A 19,211-nucleotide genomic window follows, 5' to 3' on the forward strand; every position below is an offset into this window, starting at 1 on the left:
AATACGGTATTTGTTTTTCTCTTTCTGACTTACTTCACTCTGTATGACAGACTCTAGGTCCATCCACCTCACTACAAATAACTCCATTTTGTTTCTTTTTATGGCTGAGTAATATTCCATTGTATATATATGTGCCACATCTTCTTTATCCATTCATGTGATGATGGACACTTAGGTTGCTTCCATCTCCTGTCTGTTGTAAATAGAAGCTCTTAGTTTTGAAGTGAAAATTTTGTCATTCTTCGGAGTGACTTTTGTTTGTAAATTCTTTAATATTAAGCAAAGACAGATGAAATAATTTGAGACTTTTTCAGTTTAGCCACCCTTAGAATTCCCTGACACTAGGGGCATTCCAGAGTAAAGACTCTGAGTCACTCTGTGAACTCTGGCTCTAGGTGGGCCCCAGAGTTTTACACCTCCTTGGAGATCTGGGTAGTTCTGGCTTGAGCTTTTGAGAGTTGAACCTTGTGTTCACACTTAAAAGGATTCCCTCCGACTTCTGGTTAATCAGGTTGAAACACAGGTTTTTCTCCATTCTTTCTTGATGCCCTTCTAATATATTGAGGAATAAGAAATATGTAAATCCAAGAAGTCAAAGATAATAGGAAAAGAGGCCAACAGTGGGTAAAAGACATCAACAGATTTGGGGATGAGCAAAAGCAAAATGGAAAAATAGCAGTGACTCGGCGTAGCTGAGAAAATGGCTACTTGTGGAAGGGTGTGTCAGTCTGAGGAAAGCTCTGGAATCAGGGGCACTAGGTGATGCTGAAGGTGGGGAAAGGGGAGGAGGCTGAAAACAGGATTGATTGGCAGTTTATATGTGGAGCAATTAGGTGCTTATATCTCCTTCCCAACTCCAAGAAGGGCTAGAGGATTTATTCTCTGAAGAAACCAATTCTTCTGACTCAAGGACAAACAGGTTCTATGGAAGCTAAGGGTAAGGTGCCATATTAAAAATAGGGATGGAGTGAAAGTTGGCATGATAAATATATGTTTCCCAGCCATTTCTGCTTGCTTTGCTCCAAGAACAGTAGCAACCAGGTGTATATTCCCACTCTCGCAGTAGACTAGATGGTTCTTCTCAAGAGAAACTGATCAGTTCCAGTGAAAAGGCTTACAGATGCTGACTTTTGAGGTCTCTCCCCAGATACTCTGCAAGGAAGCCCACTGATCAACAATCCTACCATGTCCATAGATTTTTCATTCATCTTTTTAGTGACTCATTCTTAAATATGAATGGTCAGCCAAAGATTATCAGACATTTGTTGAAAGCCTCTACCATGAAAGAGACCAAATCAAGCAAACTGAAGGGAGGGGGAAAGAAGAACTCTGGGAAAACAGTACCTGCAGTAAACAGAGGATGATTTAAGAAGTAAAAACAGAAAAGATACTGCATCTATGAAGTAGTAAGATTCTAATTTTTAAAAATTAGAAAATAGAATTCTTAGAAATTAAAAAGAGGAACAAATAAAATTAAAATAGAAGAAGTATAAACTAAAGCTCAACTAACATTTCTTGAACTCTTTAACTTGTGGAAAGCACAGTTCTTTAAGTTCTTTATATATGTTAACTCCTTTAATCCTTATGATAACTGTACAGAGTAAGTGGTAGTGTTATCCCCATTTACAGGTGAGAAGATTGACACAACAGAGAGTGGATATGCCAGGATTTAAATCCTGGCAGTTTGGCCCAGATTCTGTTTTTTAGGCACCAGGCTATATATTGCCCTTTAATATCCCCAAAAGGACCAAGATATCTGATAAGTAGAAGAAAGAGGATCCAGAAATGATAGAGGATCAGTCTTGGGAGGTTCACCATCTAGCCTAATAAAAGTTACAGAAAGAAGTAGCACACAAGAAGAAGGGAAGGAACTTACCCAAAAATAATACAAAAACATTTCCCAAAGCTGATGTTTGTGACTATCCAGTCAAAAGGGCACGAAAGTTCCCTTACAGTAGATGAGAAAACCCTTACTAAGGCCATTCACTGTGACATTTCAGTGCATCAGGCATAAAGTGATGGTCTTAAAACCTTCCCAGAGATACAGCTAGCCACTTACCAGGGCTCAGGAGTCAGAAAGGCTTGACTCCTAAATAGCAGCGTTGGAAACTATATAAGACAGTGGGAATTAGCCTTCATGATTTTGAGTGAAAATGATTTCTAACCTAGAATTCTATACCAGACTTTCAGTATGAATGTAGAACAAAGACATTTTCAAACATAAGGTTTCAGAAGCTGTATCTCTTCTGAATCTTTTTTTGGGAGGATGCCAGAATAAGGGCATCCATGAAAATAAGGGTCTCAACTGGGGTGCTTTTGCCCTTGGGGGACATTTGTCAATGCCTGAAGACAATTCTGGTTGTCAGGATGGGGGAGGGGGGTATTCTACAGGCATCTGTGGGTAGAGGCTAGGGGTGTTGCCAAACATCTTATAGTGTATGTAAGATAGAACCTCACAACAAAGAGTTTTAGGGCCTAAATGTCAGTAATGCCAAAAGTGAGAAAGCCTGGTCTACACCAAAAGAGAAAATGATGTGGAACCCAGGAAACAGGGACTGCAAATGGGAGGAGAGTGAAGGTTGAGCACGGGGTGATGGTTCTTTGGCAGGCTTAGAGAACAGCCAGCCCAGACAGGAGCTAACAGATTACCTGACCATGTGGAAAACCATTGTGAAATGATTTTTAGATTTTTAAGATTTTGTGAAGAATTAATGACCAGATCATAGAACACTAAGACAAAAAATAGTTTTGTCAAGAAAAAAGATGGGCAAAAAAAGGAAGTGTAATCATAGTATACTATTACCACATGGCTTATGTACTTTGAACAATATAAACACTGGATATTGATTTAACCAGAAATTATGATATAATGTGTTGCATTATGAGGCATGACATCAGCACAGAATCACTAAATCTTTACCTTCCATAATAATCCAAAATTAGGAAGTAAAAAATAATTATAAACATACTATTTAGAAAAATGGAGACATATATCAGGAAAAACACGGGAGAAGTTACCTCTAAGTAGTAGCACTTAAGGTGGTGAGGGAACTGGTGGGGCAAGGATGTACTCTCTTTTTGTTTTGTTTCTGTGTGTAAAACTATTTGATTTTTTAAAATCAAACATGTTTATTATTTGGATGTATTTTTCTTTTTAAAGATTCATCTTTCCCACTGTGTATATGCAGTTTAATATCAGGGTTATTATTGAATATAAAAGACCTTTGAATGTCAGAGCACTCTTTTCCCAAATGATCCAGGAGGCTGTGTAGTGTCTCTACTACTACTCCATTTGATGTAGTGCGTGGGGGTCTAGGACTGTTGAGGCCTTGCGTTTTTATTTCACCAGAAAAAAAGGGGAAATTAAATCCCATTTGTTTCCCAGCTCTTCCACATTGACTTTGGACATATTCTTGGAAATTTCAAGTCTAAATTTGGCATTAAAAGGGAGAGAGTGCCTTTTATTCTTACCTATGATTTCATTCATGTAATTCAACAAGGAAAAACAGGAAACACGGAAAAGTTTGGCCGGTGAGTATTGTCCTCGTGTCAGTGTAAACGCATCTAATGTTTTCTCAACTGACCAGCTAGACTAGCATTTCTCTGAGAGGTATATTTAGATTGGGGAGATAGTCAGTCTGCTAACAGAAGGCTTTGGGGGAACTTGCCTGTCAGATCCTGTTCTGGTTCAAAGAAGAGAAAACAAATGCTAGAAATTTGAAATAAATTATTGTTTTATTCCAATAGTATACCACCTTTTACCTGTATTAGAAAATTCTCTGAAACTGTTAAGACATTTGATAGTGAGATGCTGAGAGGGACTGGCATTTTGCTGTCACTTCTATGTGAAGTGCATTAAGAGAGTCAGGGTTCAGGGAAAGACTTTGTAATCTCTGATCTATTCCTTGCTATTTGTAGGTTTCCAAGCACATTACTTGTCATCTTGTCTTTACTTCTTCATTTTAAATGGGGACAAAAATAATTATATTTCAGGGATATTTTGATAATGAGAGATATGTTACATGATGTGATCAACTCATCCATATGCTTACCAAATGATTGCTGTTATCATTTCCAGTCCCGCATGGGTTTCTGTAGAATATAACTCTGGATCCATTTTCCTCTTTGGCAAAATTAGGGAGATAGGATTGGGTGGTCATTTTGAATGACCAGCTTGAAGAGGGGAGAGAGAGGGAAGGCAAGATGACAGGAAGGTACAATGCAAATTCATTGACACTGATTTGGGGGACATTAAAGAAATTAAGTCTCTGGAGTCAGACCACAAATCTAGAATCTAGAAGTATGGTTAGAAATCCTTATGGATTATAATCACCACTTTTTAATAATTTTTGTGACACATAGAATTAAAAAGCCTAGATTAAGTGTTAAATTGCCTTTTATCATATAATTTCTATTTAATTTTGTTTTTGAAAAAGATATGTGTGGTTTTAGAGAGCTTGATTTATTTTATGTAAATTCTAGTCCTGGGACAATTTTCAAAAGATTAAAACTCAGAAATGAACCTTTAGTTCAGTAGAAATTTTCCAGCTCTTATGGAAAATCTAGCTATATCTCTCATTTTCCTTTATGAAATTTGCTGTTTCCGTTCTAACATCATACTCTTGTGATTTGCTGCATCAACTAAAGGTTCCGCCAGTGTTGTGAGGATGCATATCTGATTTTGCGACGGCATGGGAATCTCTTCATCACGCTCTTTGCACTGATGTTGACTGCAGGGCTTCCTGAGCTCACGTCAGTCAAGGATATACAGTACCTTAAGGTATGAACCTCTTTTCTTTGTAAATTGGACTTCGTGAGCATAGAGCTCAGCCATACCTACCTGTTTCATTCAGATGTTCAAAGGGAATGGAACAAAGTCATTTCCTGTGAGACAGTTTTACCCAGGAATGGTAGTGACAAGCAGCTAAGTAGTTGTCTTGCAGTAATCATAAATTCACTTCATCTTCAAAAACCCTCTGGCAGAGGTCATATTATCACCATACCTTGGTGTTCATTCTCTCTCCCATAAATGGTATTTGAATAAGGACATGGGGTATGCTGTGTGGCCAAGTCAGCCTCCTGCAGACTTTGAGATTTGCACCTCACTACAGAGAATATATAAAATCAGATTTTTTCCCTTCATTTTCAGGACTCTCTTGCCTTAGGGAAGAGTGAAGAAGAAGCACTCAAGCAATTTAAGCAAAAATTTGATGAGGCACTCAGGGAAAGCTGGACTACTAAAGTGAACTGGATGGCCCACACAGTTCGGAAAGACTACAGATCTTAACGATCAGCCTTTGCTCCTAATGTATTTGTTGGTTTCGTTTAGTTTTCATTTTGCACTTGCACTAAATTGAACGTGACCCTGCCAGAGATGTTATAAAGGGAATGAAATCCTGGAACCCAGAGATAAATTAAAAACAATGGCATCCCACAGAAACCTAATCTGAACAATCCCTGATGACCACCCTCTGCTTTTGAATGCTTCCAAGATTCATCATGCAAACTGTCAACATTATGGATAATCATTTCCTGCTGACTTTGCACGCCAAGGAATGCTACTAGAGATTGTTTTTTGTCTTTCTGTTTTTTCTTTTTGTTCTTTTTTAAATATTTGGTACTTTTCTGGAAAGGTGTAAATACTTCTTTTTCATATTGTGACCAAGTGTTATCACTCAGCCAACTTATCCACACCTGGGGACTAGTAGCTGTTCTTACTTTCCAAATGAGGCTTAAAAGAAAGCTTTCTTTCTTCCCTTTTTAAATTGTGTAAACTACAAATTATAATATAATTTGAAATTATGATTATTTTTCAAAAGAAATCTTTTAAACCTGTGGAAACATTAATTCTTTTGTTGATACTTATCTACTGTGATAGCATCATCCCAGCCAGACTTGATGAAAATCTACTTGGTGAGGCAAATATAATTTATGCTGCATATATATTTATAAAATTTCTAGTGGGAGTTCTATATAAAAATGATGTTATTTTGATTTTCTTCAGCCTGTGTTTTAAAGTTTTACAAAAGCAGAGCTTTTTCCTAAGTTACTTTTGAGTTAACTATGTGATCCAGTTCTTCCAGCTGCTTCTATAATGAGGCACATATTAATACAGTTTTTACATGGTATCTATGAAAGAGTTCACTTCATAGAGCATAATACTTGAGCAAATGTATCCAAGACAGAAAGCAAATGAAAAGGAAACTATTTGTGGAATAAACTCCAGGCCTAAAATTCAGTATTTTAGTAAAATGCCAGCTGTTCTTACTGTATTTATTAAAACTTGTAATAATGTGATTTTTCAAGGATATTAGTTCAAATTGAAATGTTTCATGCCACATGGAATTCTTTAATTTATTTGTTGAGGTACCATATATTTAGGGTGCTAGATGGCAGAAAAATGTTAATATGTGCAATAGGAACTACTGGTTTGAATGTGTAAATGGAGGCTCTTTCTGAGCACTGGCAACATCCAGCAAAACTACTGCTTATTCTCCAAAGACTATTGGGAGCTCTCAATCCTTAGTGACATGGGAAAGAGAACTGAGTATTTGCCCTGTGACTGAGTTTTCTATAGGAATTTTATTAAAGATTGTTTAATTTTGTTGTCTTCCTTAATGTTCTCAGTCAAATAAATGGGTGAGCTGGTTTTGGCTGCTCTTGGGATGTGTGGGCCTCTTCTTTATGGGCAGCACAGGACCTTGGCACTGGGACTGTTTAAGAAATGGTCAAGTCAATAGACAGACCAACCTCGGGGTAAGCTAAAGCTCGTGGTCTCTTCCGTGACTTCTCTCCTTGTTTCCCAACCCCATCAAGCAGTATGGGAGGCCTTTTGGACTTTGGTTGGGAGCCTGAGGCAAGAGGGTGTCTTCACTGAGTTTCCATGCCTTTGGAAGGTATCCTGAGGTCTGGAAGAATGTCCGTTCAGTTACTCGGTACCCAAGGCCAGACTAGCCACTTTGTAGCTCTCTTCCATTGGGCAGGTGCTCAGAGCACAGTTTCTCGGAAATAACTCAGCTGATGGTGGGGATTGAACTCTGAACTGACCATTCCCAGGGCTGCTCTAGACTTGGTGAGAGTTGCAGAAATAGGACTGTAGGAGGACAGGTTTGTTCAGGGATCTTTGTCTGATAGCAGTCCACCATTACATGTACCCGGTTACGGGCCAGGGGTTTGGAGAGTGGTGAGCATTGCCAGTGAGAAGTGGGCACCATTGTTTCCAGAGGGGTCTCCTCAGCCCATAGGTTCCTTGGTAAATATATGCTAAATCGGTGAATGTGAATGTCTTTGAGAGTAAGAAAGGGAAAGGAACCTCCCCAGGCAGTGCAGGACCTGAGGCCAGCATGGCTCTTAACCACCTCTGCTGTAGACCCCCCATAGATAGCATGATAGCCCTCAGTAGCTGCTGAACACTCCTACCAGGTGCTCCCTACACACTTGCTGACTTGCATGTCCCTGATTCTCAGGGGCTCCGCCTGAGTCAGAGAGATGGACGTGGAAGGCAGAGGATAGCCAACCCACAGAGCAGGTTAGGGGTCTGGACTGCAGGAATAGTTCCTTGCCTGGGGGCTGGTTACCCAATGCCTTGGCTTCCTGTCTTTTGGTTATTTCCCAAAACAAGATTTTGGAAGCTCTATACATTTCCATACTTGAGGACAGCATCTGTGTCTACCCTGGACTGGGAAGACAAAGGATGACTTTGTTGAACAAGTAATTCCTGAGTATTCTCATGTCTATATTCAAGACCCTGGGCTGCAGAAGCTAGTATTTGCAATCCAGCTCTGCCTCTCTGACCTTGGAGTAAGGTATTTATTTTCTTTCTCAGGATCTGAGCTTCCTATTTGTAAAGTGGGATTGGTAATAACTGCCCTACTCACTTCTGTGGGAGAGGCTAGTTTAAGACTGTGATTGGAACGTGTGCTGAGTCCCAACTCAGAGGCAATCTCATTTCTTTCCCTGCTTCCCCCTCCTGAAGGGAGGAATCTCAGGGAAGGGAAACCCCTTCCAGAGCTCTATGCTTGTCTCCTGTCTTCCAGTGCATTCTCAGTTCTGCCTTGTGCAGCCCATATCCCTGACTGTCAGCACCAGATCTTAGCCAGGCAGCCTGTAATGCAGGATTCACTTGTCTGCAGAAGGTGAAAGATTGGTCCATGACATGGAAAGCAGAGAGATACCATGCCATGTGACCCTGACTATAGGGGACAAGCAGCTCTTAGGAGGGAGGAAGCAGGGGCTGTGGTTTCCCGGAGAAGTGGGCCTCTGAGCTGAGTCTTCAAGGACAGATAGGAGCTAGGTGAAGAGGTAATGGGAAGAGCATATTAGGCAGGAAGGTACAGCATATATAAAGCATGATTCATGGGCATTAACAGGATCAGCAGTTGCTTGTTTCCACCTGCCTCTTCCCCTTCCTCCACACCAGAATGCTGCATCTCTTCCCAGGTAGGATCTAAACACCAGTCATGTCATCCTGGAGCCTCTTCCTCTTTCAGTAGCAGTAGCAGTTTTGTCCCCTTTCCAATGATGGAAAAACTGTCTGACAACACTTTCTGGGTTATTCCTACATGAAAATGTATAACTAATAGATTTTTGGAACTCCTGATACTTTTCTACTTTTAGCAAAGCCCAGGATTCTACTTTTAGCAAAGCCCAGTTTAACACTTCGAGGTCTGGCCTTTCAGATCTTCTCCACCTTCTTCTCTTTTACCTTTTTTTATTGTGAAAAAGGCAAATACAGAAAAGTGCATAAAACAATAACATATAAATAATATTAGCATATTATAGAGCAAACATCCAAGTAACCACCACACAGGTCAAGAAAGAACATTGACAACACCTCAGAACCCTACAAATGCCCCTTCCTGGTGAAGACTCCCTCTCTGCCAAGGTAATCACCACCTCTTCTTTTATGGCAATCATCAGGAGTCTTCCCCTCAACATCATGTTTTTAAGATTCAGCCAGTTAGTTGCATGTATCTCCAGTTCATTCTTTATCATCACTGTATAGTATTCCATGTTATGGATACCCTATAATTTACATATCCTCTCTACTGTTGGGACACATACAGGTTGATTCTAGTTTGAGGCTATTACAAATGATGCTGCTGTGATAATTATAATTTATCTCTTGTTTCACATATGTACATATTTCTTTGGATGTATATACTTAAGATTAAAATTGATGGGTCGTAGAATTATGTAATCTTTTTTTTTAACCAAGTAATGCTAAAATGAGTAGTTGTACCAATTTATTTTTTCCTGGTACTTAATTCTTGTTGCTCCACACACTCACCAACACCCGGTTAACCAACATATAAAAAATTTTAGCTGTTCTGGTGTTTATAGTGAGCTAGTTTGCATTTCCCTGATTGATTAGTAATGACATTGAATTGCTTTTTCATGTTTGTTTTGGCCATTTGGATTTTCTGCTTTGTGAAATGCCTTCTTAAGTCCTTTATCCATTTATTAATTTGGTTACCTGTCATTTTGGTTTTTTGTTTTAAGGAAGGATTTTTTTAATTTTGCTTTTTGGTTTTTGTTATGTGAAATTCTGTATATATTTTGTCTACAAGCCTTATCTTTCTTCTAATAACACAAGATCTTAATTTTATGTCAAATTTATTATTATTTTCCTTTGTGGTTAATATCCCTTATGTGGTATTTAAGAAATCTTTCCCTATCCCAAGGTCATGAAGATATTCTCCTGGATTACCTTCTGAAAGCTTCATTTTTTTCCTAATCCATTTAGATCTGTAGTCTACCTGGAATTGCTTTTTATATATATAGTGTGAAGTGTTTTTTCCTAGTATCTTTTATTTGGAAAGATAATCCTTCTTTCCCCACTGTTCTATATCCCCCTTGGTCATAAACCATCTGTCCATATATGCATGAGTCTGCTTCTGGACTCTAGAAGATATGCAGTAGATTTCATCTCCCTATTTTATTTTACTTAATTATTAACCTCATGCAAAGTACATATTGTGTGCTAGGCATGCATCTAAACTATATATATTTAATCCTTTTAACAAGGTTGTGTGATAGGTACAGTTGTTCTTTCCCACTTTGCAAATGAGAAAATGGAGGCACTTTGTTCACAAAGTAGGAGCCAGTATTCAAACTCAGGGAGTCTGTCTTAAGTGTCCATGCTCTTTATTCACAGTTATCAATGATGCCTCAATATACATTTCAGAATCTGCTTGTCGAGATGCCCAAAATATGAAAATTTTAAATGGAATTGCACTAACTTGTAGATTAGGTTGAGTCAAATTGACATCTTCAGAATATTGACTCTTACAATCCATGACAATGGAGTATCTTTTATTTAGATCCTCTTTATCCACTGTGATTTATAGTTTTCTGTGGAGAGCCTTGTCTATATTTTGTTAGATTCCTGGGTAAGTGATTTTTTTTCTTAACATCTTTATTGGAGTATAATTCCTTTACAATGGTGTGTTAGTTTCTGCTGTATAACAAAGTGAATCAGCTATACATAAATATATATCCCCATATCCCCTCCCTCTTGGGTCTCCCTCCCACCCTCCCTATCCCACCCCTCTAGGTGGTCACAAAGTACCAAGCTGATCTCCCTGTGCTATGTGGCTGCTTCCCACTAGCTAGCTATTTTACATTTGGTAGTGTATATATGTCCATGCCACTCTCTCACTTCTTCCCAGCTTACCCTTCCCCCTCCCCGTGTCCTCAAGTCCATTCTCTACATCTGCTTCTTTGTTCCTGTTCTGCCTGGGTAAGTGATTTTAAGTTTCCTTGTTGTTGATCTGTTGTATAGCAATTGTTCTCAAAGTGTGATCCCCTGACTGAGGAGTATTGGCATCACCTGGGAACTGATTAGAATGTAAATTCTTGACCACCACCCCAGACCTACTAAATCAGAAACTTGGGAGATGGAATACAGCAACCTGTATTTTCATAGTTTTAACTAAAGTTTCAGAGCAATCAATAGATATACAAATAATATTTCTATTTCTCAGACATACCAAACATTCTAATTAATCCTAACAATTTATTTATAGAAATTATTTTGATTTTGCATGTATCATCTACAAATGATTAGTAGCTTGCTTTCTTTCTTTCCATTCCCTTCAACATTTTATTTCTTTTTCTTGACCTTCTGCACTGGTTAGGAATTCCAAGAAAAGGTTGAATAGAAGCAGTATTCTACCTTTTGCTGATCTCAAAGGGAAAGTCTTCCATATTAGGTATGGTGTTTGCTCTGGAATCTGGATCTTTTACTAGGTTAAGGAAGCATGTTTCAGTTCCCACTGGATTTGTTTCAAAAATCATGAAGTGATGCTGAATTTTGTCAAGTTATTTTCTGCATTTTACAAAGATGATCATATGGTTTTACTCATTTGGTGAGTTATATTGATTGATGTTCAAATATTTAACCAAATATTTACATTCCTTGAATGAGCCCAACTTGATTGTGATGTATTATCTTTTAAAAAATATATTGCTGGATTTGATTCACCAATAATTCATTTGGGATTTTTGTGTCTATTTTCATCAGTGGGATTGGTCCATAAATTTCTTTTAAGGTCTGTTTCGGGTTTTGTTATCAAGGTTTTGGTGACCTTATAAGACAGGTAAGATTGGCATTATTTCTTACTTAAAAGTTTGATAGAATTTTGCTAGTGACTTAATGTCTGATGTTTCTTTGAGGTATGGATTTAATGGATTTAATGTCTTTAATAGCTAGAGGAATATTCAGATTTTTATATCTTACTGTGTTTGTTTTGAAGAACTGTGAGTTTCTAGGTATGTGTACATTTCATATACCTTTTCAAATTTATTTTTATAAAGTAATCCGTGTGTTAAGAGTTCATTAATGTTGCAGAATTGATAGTGATGTCCTCTTTTCATTCTTGGTTTTGGTTAGTGCCTTCTCTATTTTTAGTCTCACTAGAGGTTTTTCAATTGTATTGGTCTTTACAAAAATAAGCTTTTGGCCTTTTTGATCCTCTGTTGTATGTTTGTTTTCTACTCTGCTTTTACCCTTATTATTTCCTTCCTTCTACTTTATTTGTGTTTATTTTGCTGTTACTCCTCTCCTACAACTTTATAAAATGGTTGCTTAGCTGATCAATTTTAGCTTTTATAATAACAGTCTTTACCTGCATCCCATAAGTTTTGATATGAAGTCTTTTCATCACCATTCAATAGAAAATATTTTCTGATTATCATTTTGGTTTCTTTGTGATGTGCTGGTTACTTCAAAGTATTTATTAATTTCCAAATACAGATGGATTTTCTCATTTTTTTAATTGATTTCTAGATTGGATGGCATTCACAGAACTTATCTATGAGTTAAATTCTTTCAAATTTGTGGGACTTATTTTTTTTATGACTCACAGTATCGTCAAGTTTTATAAATGTTCAGTGTGCACATGAAAAAATCCATATTTTGCAGGTTTTGATCAGCTGTTTTACATATGTTCATTAGATCAATTCTGCTATGTTGTTTAAATTTATATATTTTTACTGAATTTTTGTCTAGCATTTATGAAAGCGATAAGTTAAAATACCCCACTTTGATTTTGGGTTTGCTTATTCTAGTTATGTCAATTTTTATCTTATAGAGTTTGAAGCAATATAATTAGGTGCATCCAAATTTAGAGATGATTTATATCCTTGGTGAATTGAACCGTTTTAAAAAATTATCTTAAAGTGTTAAACCGTTTCTGATAATGTGTTTTGCCTTAATGTCTGCTTAACTGATATCAATAGAGTTATATTAGCTTTCATTTGGTTTTTGTTTGCATGGTGTGTTCTTTTCTTGCAACCTTTTGGAATCCTTATATTATAAATGTCTCTCTTGTAAATAGGATGTAGTTTTGTTTTGTTTTAATCCACTCTGACAATCTTTACCTGTGAATTGAAACATTTAGTCTATTTACATTTAATGTAATTGCCTATGTATTTCGGGTTAAGTGAACCGTCTTACTCTGTAGTTTTATTTTTCCTAGATTTTCTTTCTTTGTGTTCTTTTTTGAGTTTTCTTTCCCATTTTAATGGAATGCTGAAATAACTTTTCCCATTAATTTGGAAATCATACACTCTTTTACCATTCTTTTATTGATTACACTAGATGACAACTTGCGTATTAGACTTATCTGAGTCTAATGTTTATTGGTACTTTTATCATCTTCCCAGACAATACAAGAACCTGAGAACTCTTTAAATCTGTTTATTTCTCACCCAACCTATATGCTATCGTTGTTGGATTTTAATGATATATCAGTGTTAAATCCCACAAGAAAGTATTGTTTTGTACAGCCACTGTCATTAAATATACAGTTAACCCTTGAACAACATGGGGGTTGAGGGGGCCAACCTCCTGCACAGTCAGAAATCTGAATATAACTTTACTGTCACCCCTCCCTATATGTGGTTCCATATCCACGGATTCAGTCAACTGTGAATTGTTTAGTACATATTTATTGGGAAAAAAGTTTATTATAAGTGGACCTGTGCAGTTCCAACCCATGTTGTTCAAGTGTCAACTGTATATACATTTTTACTCTTATCATTGCTTTTTATCTTTTTTCCTGCATTTTCAGGCTTTCATTTGGGATCATTTGTTTCTTAGACCAAGGAATACCCTTTCATATTTCTTTAAGTTCTACTCTTGGTTGATTCCTTCAACTTTTGTTTGCCTGAGCACAGAAATTTAGGTTGGAAGTTGCTTATTTCAACACGTTGAAGGGATTTGTCCATTGTCCTCTTGTTTATATCATTTCTTTTAAAAAGTTAACAGTATTTTAATGTATTTTTTTTCTACTGGCCACTTTTAAAGATTTTGTTTGTCTTTTGTTTTTAGCAGTTTTCCTATGATATACTGAGGGCTGGTTTTCTTTCTATTCTTCCTGCTTGGTGTCTGCAGATCTTGAATCTATAGCTTGCTACCTTTCATCATTTGGAAAATTCTCTTCAAATCTGCTTTTGCATAATTCTCTGTCCTTTTGGAACTCCATTTACACATATTTGACCTTTAATTATGTAGTCTATATTTTAATTACTCCCTTCTCTATAATCTCTGTATTTTTCTCCTAGATATTTTCTTTTCACCTATTTCCCAGTTTATTATTTCTCTGATTTTGAGTTATTAATTTCATTATTGTGTTTTTCAGTTCTACAGTTTCTATTTGGTTCTTTTTAAATTCTGCTGTGTCTTTTTATATTTTTCTGTTCTCTGTGAAATTCTCAGAGTTGTCTTTTTATTACCCTGAACATTTTAAACATAATTATGTTAAGCTTTACATCTAATGAATTCTTAATCTGCAGACCCTGTGGGCCTCTTTCTATTGTTGGTTATTTCTGTTGATGCCCATTCATGTTGTCCTGCCTTGTTTGCTCATTTATTTATTTATGCTGTATACTCACATCCAAGGTAACTCTTATTTCAAGAACAGATCAACTGTTTATTCTTTTTTAAAAATATTTATTTATTTTTGGCTGCATCAGGTCTTAGTTGCAGCATGCGGGATCTTCATTGGGATCTTTGTTGCAGCATGCAGGATCCTCTGCTGTGGCATGCGGGCTCTCTAGTTGTGGCCTGTGTGCTCAGTAGTTGCAGCGCATGGGCTTAGTTAGTTGCCCCACGGCATGTGGGATCTCAGTTCCCCGACCAGGGATCAAACCCGTGTCCCCCACACTGGAAGGTGGATTCTTAACCACAGGACCACCAGGGAAGTTCCTCTTATTTCTTAAGTTACGGTCTTTGGGGTCCCAGCCCAGAATGTGGGAGTTTTGCTAGAGTCCCCCAACATTGGCATTCCTGGATCCCACGTTCATCTCCCTAGCCCTACAAGGCTGTCCAAAGTGCTGTTTAGATGCCTGACCTCCTGTTGCAGAATCAGTAAACATTCTCAGGATTGCTAGTAATCCAAATGCCTGGATTACTACTCTGGTTTCTCTTTCCTCCTGCACCTTGGCATAGAAATTCATCACTGCCTTTTTTGCTTTCTGGTGCCTTCAAGAAGATATGTTTTATATTTTGACCAATTTTTCAGTTGTTGGCAAGAGATTTGTCAGCATTACCTTGTCCACCTTTACTCCTTTCTCTACTAACTCTTCATCCACTTTCATATGGCTTCTTCCTCATTTCATTGAGACCGATTTTATTAATTTTTTCACCAGCATCCTTGATGTTGCCAAATCAAATGGACACTTTTCAGTTCTCATGCTTCTCATCTTCTCAGCAGCAATTTGACATAGTTAACTATTACTGTTTTGTAATACTTTGTACACCTTAGGATTTTCCACTGTCTCAAAACACTCCTCAGTCTGTTTTTCTAACACTTTCTCTTCTATACAATCTGTTTTTCCTTTGTACATTTCTTACAAAAATTTTTTAACAAATGCATAAATGTGATCATAAATGCTTTCTTTCTTTCTTTCTTTTTTTGCGGTACGGGGGCCTCTCACTGTTGTGGCCTCTCCCGTTGCAGAGCACAGGCTTCGGACGCGCAGGCTTAGCTGCCATGGCTCACGGTTCTAGCCGCTCCGCAGCATGTGGGATCTTCCCAGACCGGGGCACGAACCCGTGTCCCCTGCATCGGCAGGCGGAGTCTCAACCACTGCGCCACCAGGGAAGCCCAATGTTTTCTTTTTTAAAGTTGAAATCTTATTTTTTTTTTTCTTGAATTTTGTTTGGTTATCCCCACCCCGCTGTCAGCCTCATTCTCTCTCCCCTTTAAGTAGCTCATGTCACCTCTTTCTAACCTTTCATATTTCTCTCCATGCTTGTATAATCATATACAGAGAAAGATATATACACACACACATTATACAAGGTGTCTATTTTTTTTCTTTTTTTTTTTTTTTTTACACAATTGGACTATATTATGCCCACTTTTCTGCAACTTGCTTTTTCTTTTTTTTTTTTACTTTAAGTATTTTTATTCAAAAATACTTTATGGAAATCTCTCCAGTTCATTCTTCTAAATGGCTGAATTGTAGTTAATGGTGTATAATAATTTATTCAATCATTTCTCTGTAGATAAGCATTCACAATTTCCAGTTTTTTCCCCCCACTATGCACAATGCTGCAGCAAACATCCTTGTAAAAATATCCTCATGCTGATACCAAAGGCTTTGTTTTTATGGGATAGATTCCCAAAGAGAAGGGTGTGTGAGAGGTGTGTGTGTGTGTGAGTTGTGTTTTAAAAAACTTTATAAGTATGCTTTAAAATCTTTACTGAAATTTAAGCATTCATACAGAACATAACATACAGACAGAAAGGTAAAAATCATATTGGTATATAGCTTCATTAATTTTCACAAAGTGAATACATCTTTGTAAACGGCATTCGCATCAAAAATAGAAAATTACCTTCATCCCAGAAATTTCTCTCGTGCTCCTAGTTACTAACTACCCCCTAAAGTGAGCATTATGTGGACTTCTAAGACTATATATTAGTTTCTGCCTGTTTTTGAGCTTTATATAAATGGAACTTTTAATTTAATAAATGTCAGATTGCTTTCCTAAGAACTTACTTATTTTCATCACCAAAGTGTGAAGGGATACCCTTTCTTCCATATCTCAGTCAGTAACATGTCATTGCTCTTTTAAATTTTTTGCTGTTTTCATTGTTAAAATAATACCCCTAGCTATAAATTAATTTGAGCATTTAAAAGATACATTTGTTGGCTATTTGGATTTCCTTTTCTGTAAATAGGCTATTAACATCCTTTATCCATTTTACAATTAGCCTGACTTTTCTTATCAATTTTTAAAAGCTGTTTATATATATGTTGGACCTTGTCATCTACATTATAAGTGTCTTCCCCATATCTATTGTTTGCTTATTGACTTTGCTTATGGTATCTTTTACCATACAACTTTTAAACTTCTAGATAATCAAATAGGTTGTTGTTTGATAGCTTCAGGATTTCCTTACTTAATGAAGATCTCCCTTGCCTAAATGCTGTAGCCCTTCAGGGTTTAACCGTCCCTTCTTTTTTTTCTCTCTACAACCTTCCTAGCTGATGTTATTCATTTCCATTGCATGAAATCTCCTGTATATGTTAATGATGCTCGCAGGTATATCTCCATCCCAGACCTCTCCTCTGAGCTGCAGTAATACAAATCTCACTGCCTGCCATCTGTGAGGGGCGTGTTAGGTCCTGGGGGATACAGCAGTATGCTGTCCCTGCCCTCAGAGCTTGTTAGAGGATAGATATATTGTGTGAAATGGAAGGGATGACTGGGAGACTTGCTGATCTACTGCACATTTCGTACTGCCTCGAGGGAAAGACTACAGTCAAAGGACTACATATCTATTAGAAAATGAAGACAACTCAACAGAAAAATAGGCAAAAGAAATGAAAAGGTAATTCTTGGAAAAAGAAGCCTGAATGGCCAATAAACATGTAAGACACTCAACTAGTAATCAGAGAAAATTCAAAAGATATACCATTTTATTTATTTAAGCTGCACCCCACTATACCATTTTATTTATTTAGGCCGCACCCCACAGCTTTCGGGATCTTATTTCCCTGACTGGGGATTGAACCCACACCCTCGGCCGTGAAAGCGTGGAGTCCTAACCACTGGACCACCAGGGAATTCCCATGACATACCATTTTTTTAAAAAACGATTGGATTGGCAAAACTGCAATCCTGACTGTATCAAGCTTTGAAGATTCGAGGTAAAGAATTCTGCTGGTCAAAGTTTATAATGGTACAACCACCTTTGAGAGCAATTTGGCAAATCTTTAATATGATTTGCACTACTCTCTCATTCAGCAGTTCTATTGCTTAGCATACCTAAAGCAGTGCTTCTCAATCCTTGATGTACATACAAATCACCATGGGATCTTATTAAAACCCAGATCCTGATTCGGTAGGAAAGGTCTGAGATTCTTAATTTCTAACAAACTCCTAGGTGATGTCATTGCTGCTGGTCCAGGGACACACTTTAAATAGCAAAGCCCTAGAGAAACTGGAGCATATTCTCAAGGGACACACAGAGACACACAAAGATGTTCATTAGAGCTTTGATGGTATAATGATCATCTGAAAACTGCTGAGGCGAGTGGATGGCTAAATTCATATGGTTGAATGCAAGAGTTAAAAGGAACTGGAGTTACATGTAACAACCTAGATCAATCTCAAAATCAATACTGAATGGAAAAAAAGCAAGTTGCAGGAAGGATCCATAGAATATAACATTTAAAATTTTAAGTAATACTGTATTTTTTTAGGGATATATACCTACACAGTTAAAGAATACAGACTTGCATGGGAATGGTGAACATCAAGTTCACGATAGTGATCACTCTGGCAAGGGAGGGGTATGGGAATAGCAAGGGTATATGGCTCTTCAGTTGTATTTTAATGCTTTACTTATTAAACTGGATGATAGGTAAACCCAGTTAAATAATACAAGTGTTTCTTTTATTATTTTCTATTTTTTGTACATTTAAAATATTTCATTAAGCAAAACAAAACAAATAGCCTTATTTTTTAGGTTGGAGAAACGGAGGCTCAAGAGCTTAACCTTTGGTGCCGAACTTCAAACCCAGGCTGTACACCTTCCTCGTGACCCTGCTGGGTTTTTTTGTTTGTTTGGCTGCACCTCAAGGCTTGTGGGATCTTAATTCCCGACCAGGGATTGAACCCGGGCCCTCGGCAGTGAAAGTGCTGAGTCTTAAACACTGGACTGCCAGGGAATTCCCCCAAGCTGCTTTAAATTAACAAAACAAAAAACATGGGTTCACCAAGTCAAAGGCAAACTACATTCTCAAGGTTTGGTCTCCAAAAGACTGAATCAAACTGTATCCCCACGTGTTTGCTGAGGTACATAATAACACACTGCAAAGTACAGTTCTGACTGCTAATAGCTAGAGTTCAAAACAAAGTGCCTAAAAATAATTGCTTTGCTTTTGGACGTGGCACAAAACATTTTTTGTACCAGATAAAATATGGCCATTAAAAGTCGCCCTGGGGCTTCCCTGGTGGCGCAGTGGTTGCGCGTCCGCCTGCCGATGCAGGGGAACCAGGTTCGCGCCCCGGTCTGGGAGTATCCCCCATGCCGCGGAGCGGCTGGGCCCGTAAGCCATGGCCGCTGGGCCTGCGCGTCCGGAGCCTGTGCTCCGCAACGGGAGAGGCCGCAGCAGAGGGAGGCCCGCATACCACAAAAAAAAAAAAAAAAAAAAGAAAGGTCGCCCTTTAGGGGCTTTCCTGGTGGTGC

General features: G+C 37.7%; 1 protein-coding gene across 3 annotated transcripts in view; it reads left to right on the plus strand.

The window, feature by feature from the left end:
• Positions 1-7,271, plus strand: part of PIK3CB (phosphatidylinositol-4,5-bisphosphate 3-kinase catalytic subunit beta) — a 202,928-nt gene extending 195,657 nt beyond the window's left edge. For all 3 annotated transcript variants that reach the window (XM_024131871.3, XM_028489344.2, XM_028489340.2), the window contains exons 22-24: positions 3,386-3,531; positions 4,648-4,780; positions 5,150-7,271. In XM_024131871.3, the coding sequence (XP_023987639.1) occupies positions 3,386-3,531; positions 4,648-4,780; positions 5,150-5,287 (417 nt within the window). In that variant the 3' untranslated portion in view covers positions 5,288-7,271. The remainder of the gene's footprint in view (positions 1-3,385; positions 3,532-4,647; positions 4,781-5,149) is intronic.
• Positions 7,272-19,211: the final 11,940 nt, after the last annotated feature.

Source organism: Physeter macrocephalus, chromosome 1 (assembly GCF_002837175.3).
Source record: "Physeter macrocephalus isolate SW-GA chromosome 1, ASM283717v5, whole genome shotgun sequence".
NCBI classification, from domain to species: Eukaryota; Metazoa; Chordata; class Mammalia; order Artiodactyla; family Physeteridae; genus Physeter; species Physeter macrocephalus.